Below are 23,826 nucleotides of genomic sequence, written 5' to 3' on the forward strand. Positions count from 1 at the left end.
AAGACAGGATATTAAAACTCTGAAATTATTTATTTGAGTAGATAATCTTATGTTTCATAACTTTCTCTCTTTGAAAAGCATGTTTGTTTATTTGACTCTGCTAGGTCTTAGTTGCAGCATGTGGGATCTTTGATCTTAGTTACAGCCTGAGGGATCTCTAGTTCCATCAACAGGGATCGAACCCAGGCCCCCGCAGGAGGAGCTTGAAATCTTAGCCACTGGACCACCAGTCTCTTATATTTCATAACTTGCTTAGTTATTGAAATATAGCAGTCTAGGGATGGGCTGCATTTGTGTTTCTGGTACACGATAAACAGAACAAATACAGTGTATTGAATGAACAAGCAAAATGGGTACTGTGGCCTTAAATTTCTTGTTTTGTCTTAGTGACTTTTTCAAGCATTAAGTTTTCTGGGTTCTCATTTAAGGTTTTGTTGTTGTTGTTGTTTAGTCAGTAAGTCATGTCCAACTCTTTGTGACCCCATGGACTGCAGCCTACCAGGCCCTTCTGTCCATGAGATTTTCCTGGCAAGGATACTGGAGTGGGTTGCCATTTCTTCTCCTGGGGATCTTCCCGACCCAGGGATTGAAGCCATGTCTCCTGCACTGGCAGGCGGATTCTTTACAGCTGAGCCAACAGGGAAGCCACTTAAGGTTTACCAGCTCATAAATTGGCTAGGTTATAAACCTAGATAATAAAGATATTTTTAATTAGTTTTTAAATTAAAACTTTTAAGATAAAGAATTTAAAATTAAATATAGTTTGAGAATGAGACTTTGAAGGCACAGATAATGCTAATTAATTTCTTCTACTCATTGACCTCCCCAAATTCTCTGGTTCCTCTGTCCTTATCCAGTAAAGGATTCATAATGTCCCATTCTATTCGTTTGGAAACTCCTCTGATTTAGTTATTAGGAATATGTACAGCCATTTAACATAGTTGTTAGAGAGTGATAAATCTTATTGTCAAAACTGCCATAAAGCATTTTTTTCTGATTGGAATTCATCACAGTAGTTAAAAAATGCCTTTTCCCAGAGGCTTAAAAATAATTTCAAACATGCTCAAATTTTATTTATGCTCTTAACTACTAAGACATTATTTTCTGAGCTTCACTTTCCCTGTCTGTAAAGTAAGGATGATAATTGATTTTTATAGCTTTTCTAAGAAGAGATTGCCTTACATAGAGTAAATGTTCATTGAATGGTACCTATGTCCAGGTAATATTTTGAAAGGTTTAATTTGAAATAATATCTCAAATACTTGTGCTTAAGCTAGGAAATCTATCCATAGTATACCAAACTTTCAAAGGAGATTTCCTACTTGGAGATCAGTATTAGATTGGTCTTCTTATATTCCTAATGTAGTTCTTGTAAAAGGAAGGCTTTTCCAAGAGAAAAAAACTGTGTCAGAAGGTTTGACAGGAACTTTGAGAAAGTTATAGGTCCATTTCTTGGGAGAAGAGTAGGTGTTCTAGCTTAGTTAAAAGAGGTTTTGGGAATGATCTCTTTGAACTTCGTGTAGAATTCTAAAGTTGGTTTTCATTTCCATTTTTCCTTGGACCAGACTTTATTGAAGAATGAAGACTATATGTTAGACGTAATCCTTAGAACAAAATTCTTGGTAAAAAGTTGGTACTTACTACATATTGCTTGGTTAATTCAAGAACTTCTATGCAGCGCCTTAAACATATCAAGGGCCTACATTTTAGAGAAGAGTTTTCAAACTTTGTATTTAAAATATTTAAGGAGAAGGGAGGAAGGAGTTGTTTGAGGATTTCTAGGAAGAATTCTTTAAGTTAAATTTGTCTGAAAGAGATTTAAAAATCATAAAAGCATGGAAAAGTATTATTTACTGTTGTTGCATTTCTGCCTCCTATAACTGGAGAATAACATTCTTGAGAGAGACAGTATCTTGTTTTTCTTTCTAATTGTCTGTAATACCTAGCATAGTGATAAACTGAATGGCACTTTTTGTTCAAGAAAGGAGATGGTGTTCTTTTGGGATTTGAGAACAACAGAAGCTCACTTTGGAGCTTAGGTTCTCTGCTTTTATGGTTTTTGATGAAATAAATGGTAGTTTTATACTGTTACTTTGCAACTGTAGCATAAATGAGGTTTAGTAGAATTCTGAATCAATAATTTGTTAATAGAGGATGTTAATAAGGATGTTAACAGAAATGGTTTTAAAATACACTTTTTTGTTTAAGGTCTCACTTTTTTAAGAGAAAATAAATTTGCTTAAAGTAGAATAAGTATTTTTATTAGCAATAGTGTCTTAAATTTTGCAAAAAAGTTCACAGCATATAAATTAAAAGGTTTATATTTTCCCTTTATTTGCCTTATAATTGTAAGATAATTATGTTTTATTAAGAAGTCTCCTCAGACTGAAAGTTGCACTGACAGTGGAGCCGAAAACGAAGGCAGTTGTCACAGTGATCAGATGAGCAATGATTTCTCCAATGATGACGGCGTTGATGAAGGAATCTGCCTTGAAAACAATAGCGGAACTGAAAAGATTCCAAAACCTGGACTTGAGAAGGTATTTTATAATTTGTGGTTTTTAGTTGAAAGAATAAAGTAATTGCTGAGCTGCTATTATAATTCTCTTAAAAAAATTTAATTGCTACTGTTTTTAGGCATATATAATCAAAATTAAACTTTAGGAAAAACTGCTTACAGGTGGGAGCATTGACTTCTGAGACACTGAACTGTCACTGGCCTTTGAAGTAACAGCAAGGCTCTAAATCTTATATCAGAGTTTTCTCATATAGCAAATTGAAAGCATGAGGCTAGATTTGTTAATTTAAAAAATTCTGGCTATAGAATCCTTTCTGAAACAATAAGAGAATTAATCTTTTTTAGATAGGGAACCCCTCAGTTTCCTTCCCCTGCCCTATGACAGCCCTTAAGGGACTTCAAAAAATGATATAATTCCATGGATTATAATTTAAAAACTACAAGACTGAATAATATCTAGGATAGAATTTTTTTTGTTACTAGGTCAGTGATTTTTAAGATTTTTCAAACCATTTCACATTTGTGTAATTTACTTTTTTGAGGGTAGAATTACAAATCAAATGTCTTGAGCCTGGTGTGAATAATGCATTGCCAGTCTGAAGACTGATCATGAATTCAAGTCTTACACAGTCGTATTAAATACAGGCTTTTTTAAGGCAGTGTTTAAGAATGGAGTTTCACTTGAATAAATCTGTTTTTAGACCAAGACCATTATTCTCATCACCATTACCACTACGCTTTACCTTTTAAAATTATCTGTTTCTTTCAGGGCAGATAGATGAGTGTGAATTGCTGTGATGAATAATGTAACAGATATATCATAACTTGATATAAAGATCATTGCTTTCAAACAAGAGTTGGAAAACTGTGGCTCAAGAGCTAAATCCACCCCTTGCCTGGTTTTTCTACATAGACAATTATGTCTTATCTTTTTTTTCCCTTTGTCTTGTTCCACTGGATAGGAATTCCCATACTGTGTTGAATAGGAATGGTGAGAGAAGACACTCTTGCCTTATTATTCCCAGTCTCAGGAGGAAAGTATTCAGTCTCTCATCATTAAGTATGATACTGGCTTTTTCATAGGTTTTATGGGTTTTTTGTAGATGTTCTTTATCAATTTGAGGATGTTCTCTCTTCCTAGTTAGTTGAGAGTCTTTGTCATGGATGGGTTTGGATTTTGCCAAATGCTGTTCTGGATTCAATTGATTATGATCATATAATTTGTCTGCTTTAGCCTGGTTTACATTGGTTGATTTTCTAATGTTGAACCAGCTTTGCATACCTGAGAGACATCAAATCAATAGGTTAGTGTATTACAGATACTACATAAATACATTAGAAGATGGTAAAAAAAAAAAAAAAAAGATGTTCAAAATCAACTTATTTAAATTTTTAAAAATGTTAGTTGAAATGTATTGATTTTGATGTGCATATCAGAATAGTCTCATGTTAAGCATCTGCTTCTAAAATTTCAGACTATTTTCTTCTTTTACATAAATATATAAATTTATATCTCAGTTATGCACTGTTCTAAAGGTTATAGCATAATTAAAATGTGAAAGAATATGTCAAATGAAACTGGTGGTATATAAAATTATGTGGTGAATTACCATTTAATGATCTTGGAGAAAAGTTGATTTGCCATAAATAAATAGCAACAACCAACATATTACCTCACTGTGTTTTAGTAGAGAATAAGAAATATACAAATTACGGTTTTGTGTTTCTCCTCTGCTCTGAGTTACTTTTTTTTTTCCTTAGAATTCCTTGATCTATGAGCTCTTCTCCGTTATGGTTCATTCAGGGAGTGCTGCTGGTGGCCATTATTATGCTTGCATAAAGTCTTTCAGTGATGAGCAATGGTACAGCTTCAATGATCAACATGTCAGCAGGGTAAGGAGGAATTTTTTAAGATTATTATTCTGAAAGACAGGAGTAGGGATGTTTCTCATCAGTAGAAGGGTTTATTAAAAATGGGAGACAGTCTGTCCAGTGAAGCATTTTAAGACACATACCTAATCAGTCTTTTGTTTTTGTTTTCAGTAAATTTCCTTTGTTTATTGTTATCTCCTTGTTTTGTTTTATTTTGAACTTGTTGAGTGTTGTAGAGATAGATTCCCAATTTTCTTCTTGGCTTGAGCCTTCATGTGGGCTGCCTATTTAAGAGGACTAGAAATGACTGACCGTTAGTAGCCACTGGTTATGATTACATTTTGAGAAATGGTATCTGTGTGGTCTATTTAACTCTGAGGTTGAAACTTGAGTTCATATTGACATAAAGGTGTTAGATGGTACCAAAAAAGTAAGTACTGTAACAACTTTTAGATAACACAAGAGGACATTAAGAAAACACACGGTGGATCTTCAGGAAGCAGAGGATATTACTCCAGTGCTTTTGCAAGGTAAATAACTTCCTGGTTTTACTGTTCATAAATTAGAATTACAAGCTTTTCAACATTTTATGCACTAAAAAGATTTAACCCAGGGGTCAACAAGCTGTAACCTATGGGCCAGATTCAGCCTGCCTACAGTTTTTGAAAATAGTTTTATTGAAACACCACCATGCTCGTTGGTTTAAATACAGTATGTTCATCTTTTCCCACCACAATAGCAGAGTTGCCCACAAAGCCTATGGCTTTTACCATCTGGCCCTTTTCCGTAAAAAAAATTTGCTGCCTACTGGCTTAACTGAAGCAGTCATTCAGGGACAAAGGTTTTTTGAAGATTTTACTGTATTACCAAGAGAAGACAGAGGATTTTCTCATAAATGTGTCAAAGTAGTCTTTTTTCCTAGAATGTTTAAATCTGAACCTGTTCAAGACTACATTATTTTTAATTGTTTGAAACAATGAAAAAACTTCTATTTAAAGTAAAAATTTGATGCTAGGAAATGGAATCTTTACAGTCAACTTTTTGTCCCCATTAATCATTTTTATGTTTTTACTAGCTCCACAAATGCATATATGCTGATATATAGATTGAAGGACCCAGCAAGAAATGCAAGTATGTTGACATATAGTTACTTGATTTTTGTCTGTGTTTTAAACAAGTTTTTTTTTTTTTTTTTGCAAGCTTTATATACCCAGATAACTACTTTTAAATGATAGGACTTTAAATTTTTTATGTGTAGAGAATTAATTATAAAGATAGTTTTGAGGTAATATTAACTGGTAAAAGCATTTGGGAAAAAGTTGAACTTTTCTTTGTAACCACTAAGAGACAAAACTTAACTTACTCTGCATTATGCACATTGGATATATTTATTTCCAGTAAGATTGTATTCTGTATAGTTTGGTGCAGTGATGACGGTCCCTGATCTGTGTAGCCGTCATAACTCACAATTTGCATGTCCCAGAGGAAATTATTTATTTAACTTTTCTAAGTCTTACTTTCCACATATGTGAAATGGGGATGTTATAGGGGTTTTTTTTTAGTATTTTATAGCATTGTTATAGAAAATTGAGATAAAATTTTAAGCATTTAATTTCATACTAGAGTTAAATATCTTTGCTTATTTGCTTAAAAAGCAAGTAAAATTTTAAGAGTCGAGTACGCATCCTTTATATTTTTAATTTTATTAAGAATCTTAAAAATAATACTGTGTACAAAGCATGTGGATTTGCCTTTCTTTTTTCCTTTTGTAATTGCTACTTTAAAAAATTACAGTTCTTATGTTTTCTTGCTAACTCTGATCTTGACAGAAACAGTATTTGCAGATAGGTGTATGATGTGTGTGTGTGTGTACATAGAGATATATAGACAGGTGATATGTCTGCTCATATTTTCACAATTAGTATAATTATTGTCTTTGATTTCAACATATTTCCTTTGTTTAGAAATTGCCATACTATAAGTAAGTCTTTTAAGCAGTCTAATTAATGTTTTTGTTTACATTTTCATGAACCCTCATGAGATTGTGAATTCAGTTGTTGCAAGGCCTAGGACTTATTTATCTTTTCACCAATGATATGATTCAGGGACTGCTGTATAGGGGTTGTTCAATAATTTACAATGTAATTATAAGAAAGAGAAAAAAGAAATTACAATGAGAACTCATTTCAGAATAGAGATTTCAGAGTAAAAGTGTTCATTTTCACTTTACACATAAAGAAACTATACCCAGAGAGTGACTTGTCCAAGGTCGTAACTGTCCGGAGGGAGGACCAGGATTATAGTTTGTGTCTTCTGTGGCCCTCAGTATCCCATGTGTTTTCAGTAGTGCAATAATTCAGCTTTCTTTTATCTGCTCCCCCAACTCTAGTTTTGTGATAAAGCACCAGGGGGCACTGTATGTATAATGCAGAATGTTTTTTAAATTAGAGCTTATTTCTAAAAACAGTGGATTTTTACCTTCCAAAGAGGAGTGATTTTTTTTTAATCATAAATTGTTCTCCCTTTTTAATGCCCAGCAATCATTGGCTTTATTAAACAGTGTCATAATCTCATACTGTCACTTCTAACACTTTGAGTTACATTTGAAGTTCTTTGATTAGAAGGCAGCTGGGAACTTCCCTGATGACACAGTGGGTAGGAATCCACCTGCCACGGCAGGGGTCATGGGTTCGCTCCCTGGTCTGGGAAGATTGCACCTGTCAAGAGCGACTAAGCTTGTGTGCCACAACTATTGCGCCTACACTCACATATTGCAACTACTCAGCCTGCGCACGTGCTGCCACTACTGAAGCCCGTGCACCTAGAGCCTGTGTTTGCAACAGGAGAAGCTGCCACAACGAGGAGGCCATGCACCACGAGAAAGAGTAGGCCCTGTTCGCCACAACTAGAGAAAGCCCACGCGAAAAGTGAAGACCCAGTGCAGCCAAAAATAAATAAATAACAATAAAAAAAAGAATGGTGCCTCCCTTACTAAAGAAGGCAGCTAAAAGACTGCTGTGAGAACAAAGGAAAGATGATCATATTAGTGAATAATAATAAAATAAATACCATTTGTAGTAAAGTGTATCAACAGTATTTATTACATTTCATTTTATCCCAGATAATAACTCTTTGTGGTAGGTGCTATTAATAAGCTGAGAAAAACCAAGGTTTGGAGAAGTAAACCTGCCCAAGGTTGCACAATTTCGTGATAGCACTATTTGAAATCAAAAGTGCTTTTATTTTCAAGTTTAAGGGAGGCTTTTTCACTCCCAAAATCTTCATTTACCTGCTAGAGTTGTCAGGAGCCAAGAGGTATATAGGTAAAGATCGGCTTTTTTGAAGCCTAACCATGTGTCATCATTAACTACCTCTTCACCGTTGTCTGGGAGGAGTTTGTGTTCCACGTTGAAAGACTGCTGTAATTGAAGTAAATTTTAATAACAGCTGTAGTAGAAGTATATTCTCTGGAAATATAGTAGAACAAAATTGTATAAAGGAAGCTCAGTCTCTGTGGCACTGTTTTACCCTGTTTTTACTGTTAATAGAATTTCTAGAAGTAGATGAGTATCCAGAACATATTAAAAACTTGGTGCAGAGAGAGAGAGAATTGGAAGAACAAGAAAAGAGGCAACGAGAAATTGAGCGCAATACATGCAAGGTTGGATTTCCTAATTTACTTTTAATTAAAAAGTGCTATTAAACTTTGCTTAACTGCGTTTCTCAAAACTTACTCATTGAGTTGTGTAATCATTAAGCAATGTAACCAACTATATTACTGAGGTAAAGTGATTTTATTTTATGCATAAAAAACCAGTAATGTAGTGATAATAGTGCTGGTAAGGTTACAATGAGATGAACTTTGTAACATTCTTCTACAAGAATAAGTTTATAAAACTTTCTGTCTGATATTTGCATTACATTTATCAAGAGCCTTAAAGCGAATTTATATTCTTTCATATGATTCTCTTAAAAAATATCATCTAATGAAATAATTACAGTGCAGTAAAAACTTTGACTACCACGGCATACTCCACAGTATTTTCCAAATTAGGGAAAAATTGGAAACAACTTGAATGTATATCAGTAGGAGAGTGATTTCATAAATTGTGATACATGCTTATAAAGAAACATATAGTTGTTAAAATGAATGATTTTGAATTTTTGATAGCAAGACAGTATCAGTTATTAAGTGAGATAAATAGACCCGAAGGAGAGTGATCTCAATTATATTTTTTAAGAATTATAATAATTTGATTTAAATACTGTCTACAAAAGAAGTAATTTGATGTATGACTTGTTGAGTTAATGATAATATTTTACATTTTCTAGATAAAATTATTCTGTTTGCATCCTGTGAAACAAGTGATGATGGAAAATAAATTGGAGGTTCATAAGGATAAGACACTAAAGGAAGCAGTAGAAATGGCTTATAAGGTATGTTTAGTTGTACTGTTGGCATTTAATTATTGATATCTTACATAATGGTACTAACATTTTCCCAAGTTTTTATTATAGTCAGTAGTAGTATAAACACTTGCAGTAGCTTTTTTTTTTTTTCACTTGCCCATTAAATCCTATCACATGCCCATTAAATCCACTTGTCCATTAAATCCTATCAATGTATCTCTTAGGGAGCGTAGTTTATACCTCTTCTTTGAAATGTGGTTCATTGCTTTTGAGAACTTTCTCACTGTGAAAGCCAGTTAATCTTTCTACAACTCAGAAATAGAATTAGAAACAAAGATATTTATTTATTCTTTATATTAAGATTGTTTTTGTTTTTTATTGCTAAGTCGCTTCAGTCATGTCCTTCTCTTTGTGACCCTGTGGACTGTAACCTGCCAGGCTCCTCTGTCCATGGGATTCTCCAGGAAAGAATACTGGAGTGAGTTGCCATGCCCTCCTCCAGGGGATCTTCCCAGTGCAGGGATGGAACCTGTGTCTCTTATGTCTCCTGCATTGGCAGAGAAGTTCTTTACCAGTAGTACCACTGTAGCAGATACATTCTAAAGTTTAGAATGTTAACTTTTTAAAAGTCTTTAAAATATGTTAGTATATAGGTTGTATAATTTGAGGGATAATGAAATATGGTTATTTTAAAATACCATTTAAGTCATGCCTTTGAGCTTTTATGCAAATCATAAATATATATATGGACTTTATTGTTTGTTAGGACCTCTTGTTAGTATAGTTACATATCAGATTAAAAAATTTTTTTTTCCTTTTTCCTTGGGTGTTGTATTCTTTTAGATGATGGATTTAGAAGAGGTAATACCCATGGATTGCTGTCGTCTTGTTAAATATGATGAGTTTCATGATTATCTTGAACGATCATATGAAGGAGAAGAAGATACTCCAATGGGTCTTTTACTAGGTGGAGTCAAGTCAACATACATGTTTGATCTGCTGTTGGAGACAAGAAGACCTGATCAAGTTTTCCAGTCTTATAAACCTGGAGGTAAGCATTTTTATGGTATTTTGAATTGTAAAGGACTTACATTTTCATAAAGTTCTTTGTTTATAGAAATTATTTTTAAATTTTTTACATGTTCTCAGAATGTATAATAATTTCGATAGGTTTTGAAGTAGTGAGCCACAAACCTGGAATTAAATTCTAGACTACTTTCAAAAAACTATACACAAAATTTAAAAAACAAATAACAAAGCAAAAAACAAAGTCTTCAGTAGGATTTTTCTTCTCCAGTACTAAATCATCCTTCCTTCCTATCTCTGCCTCTGCCTCTTCCCCTGCCTCTCTCTTTATAGAGAAGACCACAGCCCAAAAAAGTATATTCTCATAAAGTCTCAGAAGTAGAGTCTTTCAGGGTCTCCTTGAAGACATGGTTCCATAACTCTTTCAAATTCTGTTCTTCTGTGGATCTTCCACACCTCCTTTTTTTGAAGCCTCCTCTTTCCAAAGTAGATTAAGTATGGTATTCTTTCAAGAGCTTCTTCAGTCATACTCCACTCTATCCATAAAGAGTCCCTTTGGAGTATTTTATTTCAGATTATTTTGAACTAGACTGTAGAAATTATGATAAAAGTATAACATTGGTCAGCAAAATAACTCACTTTTTAAAAAGAGAACTCTAAACGTTGTTGTGTATTATGACACTTGTAATCTCCTTTATTGTTTAATAGTCAATACTTTAGAATAATATTCAAATTTAGATTAGCTACATGGGGGGAAATGGAAGATTGACATGTACTACATACAAGAGATTAAAACAGTTAAAGCTGGAGAATATCTGCTAAATCTGGTGGTTGAAGATCATTTATTTTTCTGGTGACTGAAAGTTAAGTTATATATGATTTCCTAAAAACAGGAGAGAAGATAGCATTAAGTTATAACATGAAACTTTTAAGTCAGAAAACAAACATGTAAACCAAAGCTTTTCTGTTGAATTTTCCATAGGATATAGAGAATATTATTTTGAGAAGCAGTCTTTGATTATGAACAAGGTCTTGAATTGTTCAGTGAATGTTGTAAAAAGCAAGTAGGGCTGCTATGTCCCCTTTAGTATTTGTTTGCTCTAGTTATTTTATGTTAGTGTTGTGGTTTTGCTCTGTATTTTAGAACTTTGGATGTGTATTTTTAGTATGCTTAAAAAATTTGACAGGAGTGGTATTAATATTTTATAAGGAAACAAAGCATGTATTTTTAAAAATCACATTTTGACTTTGGCCTTGTTTAAAGAGATCTATAAGAACCTTTTTATTTGCTTTATTTTTTAGTTCTTTATATATATTTGTAATGCGATAAATTGTGAAAGAAGTGTTAATTGTATTATTCATGTTAACATATACATCTACCATCTTGACAATTAGAAAAACATTATCTTTGCTGTTTGTTAGAAACACATTTAGAATGCATTGCTAATGTGAAATGCCATTTTAAAAAAGAACCTCCATTTCTGTTTCTTTGTTTTTCAAATGTGACAGAAGTAATGGTGAAAGTTCATGTTGTTGATCTAAAGGCAGAATCTGTAGCTGCTCCTATCACTGTTCGAGCTTACTTAAATGAAACAGTTACAGAATTCAAACAGCTTATTTCAAAGGTAAGTTTTAAAATTGGTCAATGAATATTTTTAAATGCCTGCTATGTACAAAGCACTGTGTGGTAGTTATTACATGTAGGAACTGATACTTACCTCAAGAAGCCAATGTATTTATAGCTTGGAGATGACTAGTTGGGAGAAAAGGATGCTTCATAATGGAAGAAACAGACTGGCCTAAATGTGAAGATAAGAATGTGAAGCAAGTGCATGTAGCAGTGACTGTGTGTTTGGCTGGATCATTGTAAAGTACATGCCTGGAAACACAGGTTCACTTTATCTCATGGCAGGTTTTTAAATGTAAACAGAAAAGTTTGGACTCTGTTTAATGTAGGAAGTAGGTTGGTTGGTTGGTTGTTTTTCTAAGCACAGCAGTGTTATGATAAGAGAGCTGTGCTGTAGTGTGGTAATTCTGGCAGTTCCAGACTAGCGTTCCCAATGGGCTGAGGGAGGAGCCAGGAACATACTAACAGATGAGGTTGTTGAAATAATTTAGGTGAACACATATGACCAGAAATGAAAAAAGTAGAGATTTGTAAGAGTGAATCTATAAATAAAATTGGCAGCACTTACAATTGCTAAATATTAGAGCAAGGCAGGAACACAGAAGACCTGAGGAGTTTCACATTGGGGTAACCAGAAAGACAGTGATAAATGAATAGAAGTAGAAGAGTAAGCTGCTATCAGTCACATTATGTGAGTTAATAGTAAAGAGCATAGGCTCATTCAGAATTCTTGAACTGAAAAACATCATGATGAAACATTCAGATTTCCTTGGATAGAAAACTGTTTCACTCCAGAGAAATGATTATAATCCTTTCAGGGGTCTTGTATTCTGTAGAACATTGAGCACACAAATACAGGCAAAATTAACCCCACTTAGGGTCCTTTGGGGAGAAGGCAATGGCACCCCACTCCAGTACTCTTGCCTGGAAAATCCCACGGACGGAGGAGCCTTGTGGGCTGCCGTCCATGAGGTTGCAAAGAGTCGGACACGACTGAGTGACTTCACTTTCACTTTTCACTTTCACGCACTGGAGAAGGAAATGGCAACCCACTCCAGTGTTCTTGCCTGGAGACTCCCAGGGATGAGGGAGCTTTGGTGGGCTGCCATCTGTGGGGTCGCACAGAGTCGGACACAACTGAAGCGCCTTAGCAGCAGCAGCAGCAGGGTCCTTTGGTGTGGTGGAAATTGTTCAGAAATCACAAGTCAAGAAACTTCCAGTTCCCAGTCATTTCTAGTTATTCAGTTTATGGTAGTATTGTCTTTTACCTCATCTGGAATTTTTTAATGCCTATTTTAACAGGGTTGTTGTGAACATGAGTAAAATAAATAAATGCTCTTTTTGTGAAAATAAATGTGAAGTATTATATAGAAGTTAGTTGTTATTACTATGTTAAAAAATTACTTCCAACACTTTTGCCACAGTAATAATCAGAGGAAACAGATCATATTTTGAAGTCATAGTTTATGATTAACTGCTCTGTTTTATAGTTTAGTCTACGAGCATTGAGGTAGAATACAAAAGAAACACATGTCTTTTCTTCGCTGAAACTTATAATTTTGTTGGGGAAAAATATGTCTGTAGAGTATAGACAGAAAACAGGATGCCAAGAAATTTAGTGTTTATAACTAGGATGCTTCAGAATTAGTCATCGTTAACTATACAAATGAGGTTTTGTAAAATGTAAATTATTTTTATTTGTTCATTTCATGAGAAATCTCTTAAGTGACACCAAAAATTAAGGACATGAAATTTTAGAATAACTTTAAATTTTACCTACTAATTTAATCTCATTTTACACAGAAAAAAAATTGATTTAGTAGAAGTATTAACACAATACAGAAGACCTGATCAAAAGTCAGGAAGTTAAGTGGTTTGACATCAGTTCTCACAGTCAGTTACTCAATTTCTTTGGAATCAGATCACCTCATTTACTTCATGAGTTTGGGAGAAATAGAACTTTTAGTGAGTAATTGTTACTTTTAAAATAGTTTCAGAGCATACATTTATAAGTGATACTCTGTTCTCCTAATTTACAGGCTAGTTAGTGGATAGGACTAATGTTTTTTTTTTTTAATTTGTAAATCTCTAGTAAGATTATTTTTCTCTTAATTTTCTTTCTGCTGTTTTTAAGAACTCAACAGTGTCTTATTTTCCTATATTTCCAAGTCAAGCATAATTATTTTGAGAAAGTGCTTTTAATTAAATCACTTTCATTTCAGGCCGTCCATTTACCTGCTGAGACAATGAGAGTAGTGCTGGAGCGCTGCTACAATGACTTGCGCCTTCTCACTGTGCCCAGTAAAACCCTGAAAAACGAAGGGTTTTTTAGAAGTAATAAGGTATGTCTTTTATTTTTCCATTACTATTTTCTATACTGCTAGTCACCATTTGTCTGAAATTTACCTTTTAAATTCTCACATCCTTCCAGTAACTACCTATCTTTATAGTCAGGTCAGATCATACTTCTTTGTCTTCTAAGTGAATCTTGGTGGTTCTCCTTTCTGCCTTGTTCATGTGCCACCCCCACATGTAGTGTTTTCCCCCATCTCCCTACATTTATTTTTCAAGTCCCTGATTAGTCCTGCCTCTCTGGTGGAACCTTGATGACTACTTCTGGTCACAGTGATTATGTCCTCTGAATTTTGTTCATTCTTGAGCTCCTCCCCTAAAGCGGTACTTCATGGTGAGTCTGAAGCATGCCTAGTATACAAAAAATTCTTTTCTTGGGTTCATTCCATGTTATTCCCTTTGCCTACTCATTTATCTCTAGAAGGAAAAAGAAAGTTCATGTTGGTCTTTTTGTTGCATCTCTTGGTATCATTATGTTTCCATCATATCATTTTTCATGTGTTTATTCCTATGTTATTGGTTTACTCTGGATAAACTGTAGCAAAGTTTCCTCGATTACCATCTTTTATTTATCACCATTTCCAGTCTCTTTCATCTTAGGAAAGATTAATCTTTTATACATTTAGCCCTTTTTTTATACTGTTTTATTAATTTTGATGAGTAATTTTTATTCACCTCTAGTTTCTTGCAGTACTTGTGTGTGGTATTTGTATATAACATTAAAATCTCTAATCTACCCTAATACTGTTTTAGGGTAAGGAGTGGGAAGGATCTCACTTAATTTTTTTCCTTAAATGGTTAGCTTATAGCCCTCATTTATAACATTTATTGAATAACATTTATACAAAAATCAAAATGCTATTCATAATTGCCAGATACATATATATGCATTTCACTTTTTAAAATTTTATTATAGAAAATTTCAAATATATGCAGAAATACAGAAAATAGTGTAATGAACCCTTATGTACTTATCACCCAGCTTCTATAATTATTAAGTCTTGATTCATCTATATGTAACTAACTACTTCCCCTAGATTATTTTAGAAACATCCCCAGCATCATATCATTTCATCTATAAGCAATATGAGTGTATATTTCTAAAAGATGAGAACTCTTTTAAAAACATAACCACAATTACATTATTACACCTAAAATTAACAGAAATGCCTTAATATTAACCAATATCTAGTCAGTATTCAAATTTCCCTGATTATCTTAAAAATTTTTTTTCAGTGAAAGTTGCTCAAATCAGAATCTGAATAAAGTCCGTAATATCTCAAGTTTATTTTAGTCTAAAGCTTTCCCTTCATGTTTGTTTCCTTGCAGTTTATTTGCTATAGAATCAAGTCATTTGTCCATAAATTTTTTTATAGAACTTGGATTTTGGTGTTGCATTGCCAAGATGTTTTTATGAATATTCCAGTAAGCAAGAGATTTGGCAGGCACACACACACGTGTGCCCCATCTGTCTTAGCACAGTTTATGGCCAGTTACAAGGAGATATGAACATAAAGTTTATTTTAGTCTCCAAAAACAATATATATGTCCTTTAGAAACATTATCATCTCACATTTTATAATCTATTGTGCACTGTCTTATACTGATGTGGTATTATTCTTACATTGAATGAGATTGTCCCCAAAATTAATGGTGTAATGTAACTCTTTAACTTACTGTTTAGGTGTTTGTTGAAAGCTCTGAGACTCTGGATTACCAGATGGCCTTTACAGACTCTCATTTATGGAAACTCCTGGATCGGCATGCAAATACAATCAGATTATTTGTTTTGCTACCTGAACAATCTCCAGGATCTTTTTCCAAAAGGACAGCATACCAGAAAGCTGGGGGTGACTCTGGGAACGTGGGTGATGACTGTGAAAGAGTCAAAGGACCTGCAGGGAGCCTAAAGTCTGTGGAAGCTATTCTAGAAGAAAGCACTGAAAAACTCAAAAGCTTGTCACTGCAGCAGCAGCAGGAGGGAGATAATGGGGACAGCAGCAAGAGTACTGAGACAAGTGACTTTGAAAACATTGAATCACCTCTCAATGAGAGGGGCTCCTCAGCCTCAGTGGATAATAGAGAACTTGAACAGCATATGCAGACTTCTGATCCTGAAAATTTTCAGTCTGAAGAGCGATCAGATTCAGATGTGAATAATGATAGGAGTACAAGTTCGGTGGACAGTGATATTCTTAGCTCGAGTCATAGCAGTGATACTTTGTGCAATGCAGATAATGCCCAGATCCCTTTGGCTAATGGACTTGACTCTCACAGCATCACGAGTAGTAGAAGAACTAAAGCGAACGAAGGGAAAAAGGAGACATGGGATACAGCAGAAGAAGACTCTGGAACGGACAGTGAATATGATGAGAGTGGCAAGAGTAGGGGAGAAATACAGTACATGTATTTCAAAGCAGAGCCCTATGCTGCAGATGAAGGTTCTGGGGAAGGACATAAATGTATGTACTTGAAAGAAAAAGGCTGCTTCTTGAAACAGCCTCAGGTCTTTTTTATCAGTTCATTTAAATTTTTAGTTGAGAAGAATCAGCTAAGAGAGATGCTTTGTCTTAAGATTACCTGTAGCATCCTGGATTATAAGATTATCCTCTCTTCTTTGCTTTCATTTTGGATACAGTTGTAGTGAGCAGTGTTCTTAGACCTGTGATGGAATGATGTCCAGACTCTGGTGTTAAAAAGAAAGAAACTAAGAATATTTTTAAAGGAAAGAAGTATAATAACAGTTCAAAATTTTAAAAAGGAAAAGAAATAGTTTAAATAGCAAATAATATACAAAAAAAGGCCAGGCACTCTAGAAACTTTTATATTCAGTGCCTAGAAAAAATTTTAATGTGTGCATTCCTTCCCTTTCTTCCATCACCTACTCCAAGGTGCACCATTCCTACACCCCCTAAAAAGTACATAACTGGGAAAGTCAGAGAAAGAAAAGGGACCTTTTCCCCCACATCTCTTTGAAGGAAACCTCAGGCAAGTTGTAAACTAGAAATTCTGAATTGTATAACCTCAGAATGGAAGTGATTTGGGCACTTGGACAAACAACAACAAAACATAACATTGTATGAGACTTAATAAAAGAATTCATAAAATATCAAACTAAAACCAGCCGGAGAATTAGCAGGACAAACAGGTGCAAGATACAAAATATTTCTTCAAGTATAAAAGGGAAATAGCTGAAAACCTAAATATTTTGCATTAGTCTGAAAGGCAAATATTAGTATTACCCCTTATGTTTTTATATTTTACTTTTCCTTGTTTGTTCTCACTTGAAGCTTCTCTGAGATTAATAAAATAGACATTGATATCCTCTGATGAGAAAGCTGAAACTCACAGAGGGTGAATGACTTTCCCAAAAATACATATATGGCTAGTAACTAGTGGGACCATTACTAAAGGTTAAAGCTCTAGAATGAATGTACTTGCTCCTATTAGTTTGTAAGCGAGCCCCACTCTTCATCTCTCCGTTTGTATGCCTCCACAACTATTATTTCCTGAATATAAGCTGTAACCAGGCCCTATGTATTTGTTAGAAGTAGGGATGATTAAAGTGCAGCATTAGGCTTCATCTCATGAAGAGAAGGTGCACAAAAAACCACTATATTAGTTAAATGCTATGATGCTTATACTCTGAAAATTGGATCTTTTAAAAGGAAGTAATAGAAATTATGAAATCAGTAGTAAAAATACATAAGTTTGTGTTTTTAAGTAGGTTCAAAAACAGCATAATTATTTGACATCCATACCTATATCTTAAAGAAACTCAAGTGGGAAAATGTGTATTGGTAGATTAAAATGGAGACAGAGAAACTCTATCATAGTAATACTTAAATTTTAATTTTCATGGGCTTTTTTTTTTTTCTTACAGCTCTCATTATTATGTTATTTAGTCCTCAGCAGCTGTGTGAAATTGATATTGTTAAACATATCTCACAGATGAAGAAACTGGTTCCTACAAGTTAATTTTCCTGAGGTCACACAGTTAGTAGGTCACACTGCTGGGATCAGATTCAAGTATTCCAGTTGCAAGCCTGGTACTCATTTCTCCACCTTCTCACTGCTAACCGCTGTTTGTTTTCTCACATCATAGTAAAGGAAAGATAGCTCGTACCTACACTGCTTTCTTATCATTCTCAACCCTTCAAGAGCATTGTAGAAATTAAAAATAGCTTCACAGCAAGATATACAGTTTATAATCCAGCCTATGTCTACAGATGTCAGATAAATTTCACAATATCTAATCCCAAATTAAGCAACCTCATTCAAGCCACTCATCCTCACATATAACCTAAATTCAGGATTCTTTTCAATGTTAGCATATTTTCTCTGCCTTTGGTTCTCTTGTTAGAGAATCATTCTAATGAGGTAACTAGTTTCTGTTTGGTAACATATTAGCAAACAATTCCAGATCATTTGTTTTCATCTAGATGTGAGGTCTTTCTTTTATTCCCCCAATATTCAGGACACTGGTATGAAACACATTTGGGAACTTGATTTGTATAAGAATACCATCTTTAATAAGATACTGCTCATCCTTTTCTTTTGGAGAAGGAAATGGCAACCCAATCCAGTATTCTTGCCTAGAGAACCCTGTGGACAGAGAAGCCTGGGGGCTGCTGTCCATAGGGTCGCACAGAGTCGGACACGACTGAAGCGACTTAGCATGCATAGCATAGCATCTCTTTGGAAAAAGGTTAGAAATATCTTTCAAGGAGTTTGTTTTTGAATGATATACTAGAAATTTGACTGCATTCAACTGTAGGAAAGATTCAGTGGGGATATTTAGAATTATAGTTTGAAGGGTCTCATTTCCATCTTAAAACGGTTAATGGAATCTTTACAAAAGGAGCCTGCTAACCATTTTAACCTTTTTAGAAATACATTGTGGGCTAATTTACTAGCATTCATGGAAATAGTAAAACATATGATGAAGAGAAATAATCTTCTATGAATTATTTAAGTGTTCAGAAGCTATACAGAAGGTTGTTTGAGAAGAAAAGGTGAAAACCCTGCAAAGTGTCTTTTCATGTTTAACAAACTGGCTTAGGGGAAATGGAATGGGGATGATGGCCAGCGAAGTGTTTCAGGAATCTGTACTATGACTGCTTCATCACAGTTCCACAGGGATCTGAAAGTAGGTGCTTGGGAAATGTGGGTGACAAGTAACAATACAGGTTCTTCAGAACGATGAAATGGCAAGGTAGAATGGGTGAACAGAGAATTTGATACCTGAAGAGTCATGTGCCCTGCACTGTATAGGCAGTTCATTTAGGTGGTAACCAAATAACACTTAAAATGATGGTCTTGAAGCAATTAGTTATAATCCAGAAATCATTTCAGGGAGTACTTATAGACCTCTTTGAAAATACTCTCCCAGTGTGACCTAGTTGTAATCTGCAGGCAGTAGGTTATAAATAGGAAGACCAGAGTAATAAAAATGGTCATGTATTTGCACTGAAACTTCTTTGTACCATTTTGGTTACCACCTCTTTCAAGAAATACATAGAAGAATGAAAAAGGAAAGCTTTTGAGGGCACTTTAAACTTGCAGCTGTGAAGAGACTGAACTCTTCTGTATGAAGGCATAGATAGGAAAATCGATATGATGGTGTTCTGTAAAACCACTAAATAATTATAACTCGTCAATTAAGCTAACACTTTGTCAGTGCTGTGTTAAGCATTTTGCATGTATTGACCCAAAAACACATTATGATATATAAAGATTGTTATCTTTGTTTTATAATAGAGATCACTGAAGTTCAGAGAAGTTAGTCGAAGTCACAAATCTAATATGTGAAGGGGAACAAGAACTTCATTCCAGCCAGGCCATCTAACTCCAGAACACTTGGTTCTAATCACCATATTGGACTGTATCAGTAACCAATGAACATTCATGTCTTCCTGTGATACAGCATTACTAGGAGTTACAAGAGAAACCAAAACGGCAGTGATAGCTTTTATTTGAGTAGTGCCTTAGAATGTACTACATTTGTTGAACAACAGTCAATGAGACTGGGTAATAATCCCATGAGAAAACTAAGGCTCAGAGATTGGATAAGTACCTATAGCCATTTATCAGACCAAAGTGGCAAAACTGAAATGCAGCCATAGGCTGCTCATTTCTAATCAAGAAATTTTTTCATTGCACCCTTCACTCAAGAAATTTAACCCCTCTCTGGTTAATAAATAGAGGTTTGTTTGCCAAAAGCTAGATTGTTAATATGTAGGGACATTCCTTAAAGCTTAAAAATAGATGTTTTAAACAAAGTAAAAGCTATACTGCCTCAAAAGGCATATACAGTAAATAAAGTTCATCACTGTATGTTTTCTGCTAATTCATACTTGTCACATTTTCTCTAGTGAATCAGTATTTTATAACGGGAAAATAGTAAATAGACATTATTTGAAAAATCCATTCAGAAAAATTCATCAATCCTAGTTGGGATGACTTGAAAATGGAAACCAAGAGTATATAAAGGTTTCATTCTTCACCTTTCATGTAAATTTCACAGAAAACTTGTGGTCTGCCCTACAGAGAGCCTTAGGGCTGCAGAGAAACCATGAGCCTGAGACTCTGTGGCAGCTTCTGCATTCGGCACTGTCTTATTATTAAGAGAAAGAGATAACTAGTGATGTTTTTGCTCTCTAATAGAATATAAAGATCAGAGTAAGAAATATATTCCAGAAGTCATGAGTATATTCCAAAAGTATCATCATGAATGGCTTATAAAATAAAAGGACAGATTAAAATAATAAGCATTATAAAAAAATAAAGCACATCAAAGATAATCCTATTATAATGCAAAAGAAAGTGAAAGTGAAGTTACTCAGTCGTGTCTGACTCTCTGCGACCCCATGGACTGTAGCCTACCAGGCTCCTCTGTCCATGGCATTTTCCAGACAAGAGTACTGGAGTGGGTTGCCATTTCCTTCTCCAGGAGATCTTCCCAACGCAGGGATTGAACCTGGGTCTTCGCATTCTAGGCAGATGCTTTACCATCTGAGTCACCAGGGAAGTCCATATTATAATGCAAAGAGAGCTTAAATTGAAGCTTAGACGAGGTTGGAGCTTCTGATCCATGTAGGTATTTCTGTTACAGTCCAACCAACTACATAATAAGACAGACATCTTTGTATGCTAGTCTTGACATTTTTAGTAGAAATCCCAGAACTAGATTTACTAAATTTTTAGTAAATCTAAAAAATTAGATTCTGAGGTTATTACTATTATGAAACGATTCTAAAAGCATGATTAACTTATTAACCTCACTGAATTGACAGTAAGATACGATGAGATAGGTACTGTTATTATCTCCATTTTTCAAATGACAAAACGCAGGTACGGAGGCTGGTGACTTGCTCTGTGTCTTGACATCTAGTAAGGAAGCAGAAGAGGCAGGGGTGAGATGCAGCCAGAGCCTGCACAGAACTAGAAATATATGTATTTGAAAAACATTCCTGGAAGTTTGATTTTTAAATTAGTGACCACAATGAATAAGCAAATATCTCACACTTAAGTATCTCAGAATGTTTAAAGCCGTCAGGTTATACATAGCGTGTGCTCAGTGTCCATGTGCATTCAGTGCAGTGCAGCAGCTAAAAGGCAGGTGACTGAAAAGGGCTGCTTTTTCCTGCTCACAGTGTAGTTAGCAGTCTATAATCTGCTCTATTTACACTCTTAAGAGGTTTCTTTTACATTTTTGTTTCTTTTTTTACGTGTGTCTGTGTATTTGTGTGCTTAGGGTTGATGGTGCATGTTGACAAAAGAATTACTCTGGCCACTTTCAAACAACATTTAGAGCCCTTTGTTGGAGTTCTGTCCTCTCACTTCAAGGTCTTTCGCGTGTACGCCAGCAATCAAGAGTTTGAGAGCGTCCGGCTGAATGAGACACTTTCATCGTTTTCAGATGACAATAAGGTTGATAAAAATAATTCTGCATAATTAGAGTCTGTTACACTACTTCCAAGTAAGATGAAATAGATAGACCCTAAAAGGATTATGTGATTATTGGGTTTTTTTGTTATTGTTTTCTCCATTCATCTAACAAACATTTGTTAAATGTTAACTGTGTGTCAGTTACTATTCTAGGCATTGGGGAATCAGAAGTAAAAGATATACCTGTTCTCAAACAGCCCAGAATCTAGAGAAATGGGGGGAGAATCCTAAATAGTTGGGGTGAGAATGGGTAGTTTATTCTGCTGAGACAGCACATCTTTTAAAAAGTGTGTTTAATTTGTAGATTACAATTAGACTGGGAAGAGCACTTAAAAAAGGAGAATACAGAGTTAAAGTGTACCAGCTTCTAGTCAATGAACAAGAGGTAAGTAACATGCTTACAAGCAATGTAAGGTCACTTTGGGTATTAAAAACATGCAGTGTACAGATTTTATTACTAGACATTTCTTTTTATCTCTCTAAAGAAGGAAAGGGCTTTCCTGGTGGCTCAAACGGTAAAGAATCCACCTGCAATGCAGGAGACCTGAGTTCGATCCCTGGGTTGGGAAGATCCCCTGGAGGAGGGCATGGCAACCCACTCCAGTGTTTTTGCCTGGAAAATCCCCATGAACAGAGGAACCTGGCAGGTTGCAGTCTAAGGGGTTGCAAAGAGTCGGACATGACTGAGCAGCTAAGCACAGCACAACACACAGAAGGAATATTTCTTCTTAGGGAATGTTTCAGTTGTGCAGGCCATACTGTCTCTGTTGCAGCTACTCTGTGCTGCCATTATAGCACAGAAACAGACAGAGGCCATACATAAGCCAACAGCAGTGACTTCCTTCCAGTAACACGTCACTCAGAAAAACAGGCACCAGATCGTGGCCCTCAGACCATTTTTGTCATCCCTCTGATCTAAAGTGTTGATACAAATGCTGGAATGGCATACATTTTCTGCTTTTTAAAAGTGGATTTGTTCGTGCTTATTTTCTGGGAATGATTGTATAATGATACAGAAGGATGGCAGCTGACCTGTAGAGTATATACTTTTTTAGTTCAGAGAGTATTTTTTAACTAGCATTATATTTAGTGCCTCTTTGTTCTCTGAGTACTTACAAATATTAACTCCTTTAATCCTCATCAGTTAACTCTATTATAAAAGTACTGTTATTCCCACTATATAGGTTAAGAAACATAGGCGCAGAGAAATTAAATAACATGCCCAAGTTCATATTGCTTTTAAACGGTGGATTAAGAATCTAAACAGACTATGTTCTAGGGGAGTAATAAAATATTCCTGTGATATTTAAAATGGTGGTAAATACCCAGAAGAATAAGACAAAGACACTATTTTTAAGACATTTATAACATCTCAATGAAGACCTAGACAGATGTGAAAAACAGCAAATAAGCGGGTAATGTTTTCATAAAATGCTTTCATTTGTTCAACAAATATTTTATTAGGCATCAGTTATATCTCTTATGTGTGATTCATTACACTCATTTTGACTTATCTTTCTTTGAGTTTGGGGTTTGTGGATTCTGTATCTTTTGAGACAATTAATAGATGTATTTGAAAAATTAGCATTCATTTCCCTCATTTTACTCTATAAAGGTGATGATCATTGTATTATAAGAAGAGAAATATGAATGTATTATCATATCTAATCTTCACAATGATTCTGAGGAAGACACTGTCCCCAATTTACAGATGAGACAACTGAGATACAGAAATGTTCAGTAAACTTGCTCAAGATAACAGAGTTAGTAAGTAATGGAGCCAAGATTTAAATATAGGAAGACAGACTCCTAAACCCAGTCCAGTAATTGTCACACTGTAAAGTACAAATAAAATGTTTTATTGATCCTCATTTTAATGTGTAATCCAGGGTGTAATTGTTTATCTTTACATTCCTAGCCATGCAAGTTTCTGCTAGACGCTGTTTTTGCTAAAGGAATGACTGTACGGCAATCAAAAGAGGAGTTAATTCCTCAGCTCAGGGAGCAGTGTGGTTTAGAGCTCAGTATTGACAGGTAAAGTGAAATTACAGTGTCGTCGCCGTTAGACAGT

The 23,826-nt window shown here is 34.7% G+C and overlaps 1 protein-coding gene across 3 annotated transcripts in view; it reads left to right on the plus strand.

The window, feature by feature from the left end:
• USP47 (ubiquitin specific peptidase 47) overlaps window positions 1-23,826 on the plus strand; it is a 103,878-nt gene that overhangs the window by 74,269 nt on the left and 5,783 nt on the right. For 2 of the 3 annotated variants that reach the window (XM_005887185.3, XM_005887186.3), the window contains 13 exons: window positions 2,373-2,540; window positions 4,280-4,411; window positions 4,844-4,920; window positions 5,466-5,521; window positions 7,939-8,051; window positions 8,723-8,827; window positions 9,644-9,851; window positions 11,336-11,451; window positions 13,676-13,795; window positions 15,490-16,267; window positions 21,562-21,737; window positions 22,060-22,140; window positions 23,674-23,789. In XM_005887185.3, the coding sequence (XP_005887247.1) occupies window positions 2,373-2,540; window positions 4,280-4,411; window positions 4,844-4,920; window positions 5,466-5,521; window positions 7,939-8,051; window positions 8,723-8,827; window positions 9,644-9,851; window positions 11,336-11,451; window positions 13,676-13,795; window positions 15,490-16,267; window positions 21,562-21,737; window positions 22,060-22,140; window positions 23,674-23,789 (2,246 nt within the window). The remainder of the gene's footprint in view (window positions 1-2,372; window positions 2,541-4,279; window positions 4,412-4,843; window positions 4,921-5,465; window positions 5,522-7,938; window positions 8,052-8,722; window positions 8,828-9,643; window positions 9,852-11,335; window positions 11,452-13,675; window positions 13,796-15,489; window positions 16,268-21,561; window positions 21,738-22,059; window positions 22,141-23,673; window positions 23,790-23,826) is intronic. The other variant, XM_070383929.1, reaches the window with a different exon arrangement.

The sequence above is a fragment of the Bos mutus genome, chromosome 15, assembly GCF_027580195.1.
Source record: "Bos mutus isolate GX-2022 chromosome 15, NWIPB_WYAK_1.1, whole genome shotgun sequence".
NCBI lineage: Eukaryota > Metazoa > Chordata > Mammalia > Artiodactyla > Bovidae > Bos > Bos mutus.